This window comes from Octodon degus, unplaced genomic scaffold (assembly GCF_000260255.1).
Source record: "Octodon degus isolate 3935 unplaced genomic scaffold, OctDeg1.0 scaffold00037, whole genome shotgun sequence".
Classification (NCBI taxonomy): Eukaryota; Metazoa; Chordata; class Mammalia; order Rodentia; family Octodontidae; genus Octodon; species Octodon degus.
The window spans coordinates 7520397-7527699 of record NW_004524613.1 but is presented as its reverse complement, the minus strand read 5'-3'; the positions used below and the strand labels follow the sequence as shown (position 1 = coordinate 7527699).

Here is a 7303-nt window from a genome sequence, read left to right as displayed (position 1 = left end):
GCTGAGCTGCGGAGCTATATTCCTGGCCCTCAATAATATGTTTTTAAACTATTTCAAGTTCAGTGTTGACTGGCTATTTTGATGTCAGTAAACTAAATTCTCTAGAATGAAAATAAAGAGACAGAGGAGACAATCTCCAGTTGATAATCCTGTGGAGAATGTTTTTTTAAATTGTCTCTATTGATAATGGCATAACTGGCATAGGTGTCTAGCATAGAGAAAATACCCACTAAATATTGGTTGATTGGCAGATGTGATGGCACACACCTGTCATCCCAGCCTTGGGAGGCTGAAGCAGAAGGATCACCCTGAGTTTGAGCCAGCCTGGGCTACATAGTTCAAAGCCAGTTTGTACTATATAGCAAGACCCTGTCTCACAAAAAAATTGGCTGACTGACTGAGTGAATGTAATGGACAAGCAAGTGGCTATAGCATTCTACATCCAAACCAGTTACCTGTTTCCCCTGAACATCAGATGCTAAGGGAAACAAAGGGAAAGAGAGCTCAGTAGGTCAGTACTACAGCAAGTGCCACGGCATGGTACAGATTTGCTCCAAGAGATCTGAGGGCTACAAGCTGTGGGGAAGCCATGTGAAGAGGGAGGAGCTGCTCAACCTGGGAACTGGTGCTCAGGACTGAACCCAGTGCCTTGTGCAGGGCACTCTACAATGAGCTACATCACTAGCCCCATAGCTACAATTTAAATAATAATTTCTCTGTATTGCTGGTCTGGTGGCCAGTCAGCAAAAGAGCTCAGTGTCCCACCACATTCTTTTTTCTTTGTCTTTGTCTTTTTCTTTTTTCCTTTATTTATTTGGTACAAGGTCTCACTACGCAGCTCAAACTCATAATGATCCTCCTGTCTCTCAGCCTCCTCAGTACTGGAATTACAGGCATGTGCCACCACACCTAGTTTCAGTGGCCAGCACCACACACCCAGGGTTTTGGGGTCAGAATGGTATGCAGTACTGGGGATCGAACGAACCTGGGTATTTGCACTTGCCAGACAGGTGCTTAGATTGCCAAGCTGTCTCCCAGGCCTGTCCCATGACATTCTGTTCCTAGTGTAATAAAAGTTCCCAAAGAGCCTTCATATGACCACAGAGACTCTCTAACTACAAATTCTAAAGTGGTTAAAAACAGAGACAGGCTTTGGAGGGCCTGCCTGCTTATGCTGTCTGCCCTAGGTCAGTAGTATCCCTTCAGTTTGAAGCCAGCCTTCATTTGGGTAGATGAGCTCATTGGCTGGAGTATTTGTAAAGGGGTAAAAGTTAGAGCTTTAATTGCAGAGAAAAAATAACCTTTAGCCAGTACATATTCTCATTCCCTTTTTACTATCTCCTGACCTGGGCATTTTTCTTTCAGAGGGGACCAGGGAAGCAAGAATCAAGGGCCCAGTGCAGGTTCCTTTTCTCCTGGAAAGACAGAAAGGAGTCTGCAAAGTGGTGCAGTGGCCTGAGCAGTGGCCTGAGCGGTGGGGCGCTGCTTCTGGCTCTGCTATCTCCACCCCAACTCAGGGTTGGGAGTGGAACCCTGGGCCTTCTGCCTGCTAGGTAAGAACTCCACCACTGAGCTACAGCCCCAACCTAGCTCTTTAGAAAGAGCTCTGGTGGCTTTTTCATGAAGACTTTACTAGCTTAGGACTAGTGAGTTTCTAATTTGACCCAAGCGCAGGGCATGTCTAAGTTGCAGTTTTCTGAGAGTAAGTCTGTGAGGAGCAATCCAGTGCCAACGAAGGGTGTGTGTGCCAAGACAGTTTTAGCAGTGGAATGACAGAAACTGGATTTTCTCTGTTTTCTGTTTTCCTGCTAGGATGGTGATATTGTAGCGCCCTTTATAACACCTCTAAAACAAGAGTGGAATAACAAACCAGTTCACTACCCAGAAGCATCCAGAGCCAAAGTTCAGCTGTTTCAGGGGGACCCCAAGGTGCGGAAGGACCAATCCACATTATCTGAGGATGACTCCATGTGAATGTCTGCAACTGGTTGTTTACAAAAAGCTCTCCCCAACACAAGCTGGAGAATTTAATCATAGAGCTCCACAAACTTAGTTCCTAGTGCTTTTTATTTTGTATTTTGAATGTATACACATCCTGAAGGTAAGTAATTCTTACTCAAAAAGCAAAAGTATGAGGCAAATTTTGCTACCCATGTTATGAAAACAATTACTTTGCCTATTTTTAATGTTGCTAACCTTTCTCCTTTCATAGTCTGTTTTTTTAGAATAACAACTCTTTTTTTAATCTACTCTAATCTCATATGACCGATGATTGTTTTTTTTTTTTTTTCTTTAAATTAGAAATGAGGCAAGGGTACAAGTTGGAATTTGAAGCTGGAACTGTCATGAGTAGTCATGATTAAAAATAAAACAAGTTCTAGCTCCTAAGGAAGTGCTCACCACCCCACAGGAAGTAAAGGACTAGGCTCTGACTCTTTGGTGAGAGGAACTGAGGGTTCAGGCCTATAGGGGGCGGGGGGCATGCTGGGATAGAACCCAGGGCCTTATGCCTCTTGGATACCAATGGACTGAGCCACATCCTAATGCAGGCTGGGACTAGAACATAAGTCTCTCTTTAGGAGAGCAGAGGGATCCCTCAGACCAGGCTGCTCTCTGAATCAGCTGTGCTGCAGATCTAGGCGTTTCTCTCTCCTGAGTCCTCCATGACCCAGCCCAAGGGCCTTACCCTTGCCCAACCTAGAATAAACTCCCTGTCCCTTTGCTTGCTTTCCGGGTCTGCCTAGTGAATGGCTCAGGATATCACAAGGACTGTCCTTGGGCCTGTTCTTGCTGCTTCAATGCATCTTATAGGTTTCAAAGCAAACTGGACTATACTACCTTTGCTGAGGTTCAGGACTACCCATTGGGTCACAGTTTCCCCTTTGTAACTTGATTTTCCCAGCTACAGAATGGGTACCACCATGGTTGAACAGGGCAGTTGTCCCCAGGGAGCCTGTCCTCTACCCTAGGCTGTAGAAATTCACTAAGAATAAGATCTGGAATTGGAGTCAAAAGGGGTGGTGGCCAGAAAGTGTTGGAGATGCAGGGCAGTGGGGACAGAGGCCTTGAGCCCCTTTTTACACACCAATGTTCTCTTGTCACTCCCCAAGAAAGTGACAGCACATGACTTATGTTGTCTGTCGCCTTGTACTGTGTAACTAGATTCTGTTCCGTCCACTCTCAGTGAAGTATTTGGAGCCTGCCGTCCTGTGTTACCGCACTCTGCATCCCTCAGTAGAGAATTAGGGTGACTGTCTTTCCTGGGAGCATAGGCAGAGCCATCCTGTCTCTCCCCATGATGCTGCCCCTGTGGGTTCGCTCGCTGACGCACAAGTGAAGCTCTGGCCTGTGTGTGCCTCGCCAGGTGCCTCTGACACATTCAGGGGAGACAACTGTAGTCTCAACTTCCTATACCAGACTTAAGTTCAAGAATGTGATACTTTAACTCTGGAATTTTGTAGCCCTCATACAATATCACTGTGTTATCTGAGAAATGAATCTGTTTTACTCCCATCTTTTTTTTTTTTTGCATGTAAGACAACTGCACTTTATGCTGTTTGCAACTGTTTTAATTCCCAGAACCATGTGTCATGTACAAGTATAAATTTTTCTTAAGAAACATTGTTATAACTGTATTAAAATGGAGATTTTAACATATTAGTCTCTAGAGTTACTAAACATTATCACCTTAAGAATGCAAATAGAACTTCAGTTTGAAGGGACTGATGACTTAACTGGGTGTGGAAAACAGAACAATAAAGGCATTTGGCTGTGTCCATCCTGAAGCCAGCCGCGTGCTACTTCACCACTTTGTCCTGCACGGTCATGTGCCCAGCTTGGACCCTTATTTGCAGAGGAATGTGTCTTTTGTCAACTCCACCCAGGTCCTTCTTGGTATCTCAGCACTGTCTGTGCTAGATCTGCCAGGGGATGGGATTAAAACTGTCACAGGTAACTGGTTTTCCTTAAGCAATGGAGCAAATTAGAACATTGTTCCTTCCAGCAGGAGGCAGGCACCAGTGTGGGAAGGGATGTATAGTTTTCTCAGAGCTCTTGCTTGGCCAGGAAGCATACTCCTTTTTTCTCTTTTAATCTGCTTGAGGTTGAATCTAAAAGTTCATTTTCATTGTCCAAATTATGCACATTGTCCATGTGCTGCTTTTATGTATTCCCTGTGAAATTGTACTAGATGAAGAGCTCCCCGCTATGTTAGAACAAGCAAGAGATGGAAGATGCTGCTAGAGTCTTTATTAGTTTCACTGGCTGAGCAGTTTCATGAGGTTTGGTGATATTTTTAAAGTGGTTTATTGGGGGCCTACAGAACTCAGTTGTTTAAGCACCTGCTTATGCAAATACAGTCAAGCAAAGAATACCATGGGTCGATATCCAGACCCACCCTTAAGGCAGCCTAAGCCAGCCCCCCCCCAAAAAAAAAAAAAACTTCTCAACTTAAAAAAAATAAAATGGTTTCTAAAACTTATAATCAGTATCCCATTTCTGTGCATATATCTATATATATACCTATATATACATCTATAGATAATTGGAAGCATATACCCAATGCTACTGTTTGAGAGGAGCTGAATTTTAGGCAATCTTAATTTTTAATGTGTTCTGGGTTTTTCTGCAAATAAACATGTTGTGTTAGTTACAGAATTGCTATAGATCATTTCCACAAGGGTCTCTGTTGCTTGGGTAAGGTGTGTCTTTGACATCTCCAAAGTCTCTTCTGTAGGACAATAGTGCCTGCTTCATTCCGTGTGTCCCCAGGCCACGAGGACCTTTCCAACAGCCACAATCCACGTGTGGACACTTGGCCATCCACTCTAAGCAGAAGGGCTGTCCTGGATAAAGAAGGCTAGGACAGCAATCATGGGCAGGGCCACAGCTCTACAACCCAGAAAACCGCCATGCAGGGCCTCAACCTAGAACCCAGGCCTCCAAGTCCCTGATGTAGAACTGCTCCTGCCGAGCCAGCACCTCGTTGTTGAAGGTTGCACAGGGGTGGCTTCTGCCGTGGTACAAATCTCCATCCAGCCACAGCCCAAACTGGCCACTAGAGAGAAAAGGACATTGGGCCTGGCTCACTCCTGTGTGTCAGGCTGTAGGCTCTACTATCATTGCCAGCCCTTGCCTGTACCTTGTGGCAGCCCTCGTTGGGGTTCTTTCCCTTAGCAGATTTATCCCAGCTTTTTCTTTTAGTGCTAAAAATCGAACTTGCCAGGCAGGAGCTTGTGCCACTGAGCTATATATCCCCAGCCCCTACCTTGACTTTTGAAGGACTTAGCATGTTGTTCCCTACAGAATTTAGAATATTTCTGGGGCCGGGGAGATGGCTCAGTGGAATAAGTGCTTCCCCGGCAAGCACAAGGGCCTGAGTTCAATCCCTCGTTCCGCAAAAAAAAGAATTTAGAATATTTCTAAAGCAGTGCAGGGATTTTAGCAAATCTATGCAGTGGTACAACCATCACAGCCTAGTTTGGGACATTTGGAACAACCCCTTTGACGGAAACCTAGGCTGGAGCCCAGAGTAAATCACTGTGGATCAGCACTACCTGGCCTATTCTTACCAAGCTGCCTTCCAGGGGAGGCTCTTCAGGCAACTGGGAAAGCAAAGTGTTTTCCTGGTGTTAATCAGTGCTCTAATCTCCACCCTCAAGGGGCTTGCCAGTTAGCTTAGTTGTTTAAGTGCCTGTATGGACAAACCCAGTCAGGCATGGGGGTCTGCAGTTCGATCCCCAGCTCCACATGCCACGCCATACCCGCCCTTAAGGTAGCCTGAGCCAGCCAAAAAAAAAAAAAAAAATCTCATCTTCACCCTATAGGTAAAACTTACTAATGTGACTCAATTTCTTTTTTCCCCCCTAGGATATGACTGAATTTAGAGACCAAGCTTTTTTTTCTCTGGTCCATGCTCAGGCCCACACACGCGCATCGGCCAGGTTCTTGGGCACATGCGGCTTGCTTGCCTCCCTTGATTTCTATCTCCTAGGATTACTGGGCTGACTGACAGATCTCTTGCTTCCAACCTTATCCAACCACATAGATGCTCCCCAGATTACAGAAATTCTCACTAACGTGTCACCAGCTGTAAGCAGCTGGGCGTGAGGTTCCTGCATCCTTTCTCCTCCTTGGCTCAGAGCAGGGTGGGCCCTGATGTTGAAAGGCTGGACCGGAAAGTAAACCGCCTGCCTCTCCTATCTATCTGGGCTGGCCATGCACAACAGCCTTTCAGGAGTGGGGAGGGACCAGGATACATACCTGCCGCTGCCCATCATAAGTGAATCCCAGTCTCCTTTCACAAAGAACGAGTTGCTCCCTGTCCACTTGAAGACCTATGTGAAAGGAAAAGGCTAGATTGAGCCCTGCTATTGCAGTCTGGCCTTAAGCCACTGGGTGGCAGTGTTGTGAATGAGATGGAGCTTCGAGGGCTGGCCGGGGCAGGAAGCTACCCAGCTGCAAGCTCTTGGAATGCCAAGTTCCTAGCACCTTTGAGTTTGCATTCCCAAAGTCTCCATGTGCAGCACCTTTGCTCCAGAGACAGCACAAACCTCTGAAGCTTTCTCCTTCCAGCTGGAGAAGCAAGGAGAAAAGTACAGGCCAGCCGTTGGGACTGATCATGCTCTCCCTAGAGGACATGCCCGGCTGGCCTGCCCTCCAGAGCTGCTGCACAGCTGTGCCTTGCAAAACCCCTGCCATTACCCCATTCTCGCCTTGCCAGGATCACAGCCTCCCCCATCTCAGTGTCCCCATCTCCCACCAGCTGCCTGTCTCCACCCTGCACCCCGAGTGGTTGTGTTCTCATTGTTCTACCCCTTCCCACTTCAGTGGGCTGAGTTCTGACTCTTTCCTACTGCACAAAGCACCCTACCCTCACTTGGCTTTCTGCTCTGCCCGTCCCCACTCCCTGCTGACCACACTTAAACCACACTGGCCTTTGTGTCCCTCTGCCCAGGGCGCACCCGCCCAGATCTTCAAGGCCCCACCTCTTACTGTTCAGCTTAGCTGTCACCCAGGGCGTCCTGGACCTCCCTCCTGGCCCTAGTGTCTTCCTCAGCCCTACCCCCACCCCCATGGCTCTGGCATGTGCCAGGTTCTTCTGTTCCCACCTTGATTCCCTGTATTCCTGCCAGCCATGTGCTATCAGTAGTTGTTGAATGAGTTAATTGTTCTAGGGTCAGTTAAATCAGGATTTTCAAAGGGCCGCAGAAGTTTAATATATTACTGCATATAGATAGTTGTCAAAAATAAAAGCAGTGGAAGTTTTTAGTAAGAAAATAGATTAATTAAAAGGTTACTCCTG

The 7303-nt window shown here is 46.7% G+C and overlaps 2 protein-coding genes across 5 annotated transcripts in view; one reads left to right on the top strand and one right to left on the bottom strand.

The window, feature by feature from the left end:
* Samhd1 (SAM and HD domain containing deoxynucleoside triphosphate triphosphohydrolase 1) overlaps window positions 1-3415 on the top strand; it is a 73107-nt gene extending 69692 nt beyond the window's left edge. Inside the window, exon 15 of the mRNA XM_004630995.2 lies at window positions 1813-3415. Coding sequence (XP_004631052.1) covers window positions 1813-1974 — 162 coding nt within the window. The 3' untranslated portion in view covers window positions 1975-3415. The remainder of the gene's footprint in view (window positions 1-1812) is intronic.
* A 417-nt stretch (window positions 3416-3832) lies between these two features.
* Window positions 3833-7303, bottom strand: part of Tldc2 (TBC/LysM-associated domain containing 2) — a 17639-nt gene continuing 14168 nt past the window's right edge. For 3 of the 4 annotated variants that reach the window (XM_023714824.1, XM_023714821.1, XM_023714822.1), the window contains exons 6-7: window positions 6262-6335; window positions 3833-4844 (exon numbers count right to left, since the gene is read on the bottom strand). In XM_023714824.1, coding sequence (XP_023570592.1) covers window positions 4667-4844; window positions 6262-6335 — 252 coding nt within the window. In that variant the 3' untranslated portion in view covers window positions 3833-4666. Of the gene's footprint in view, window positions 5057-6261; window positions 6336-7303 lie in introns of all 4 variants that reach the window. The other variant, XM_004630994.2, reaches the window with a different exon arrangement.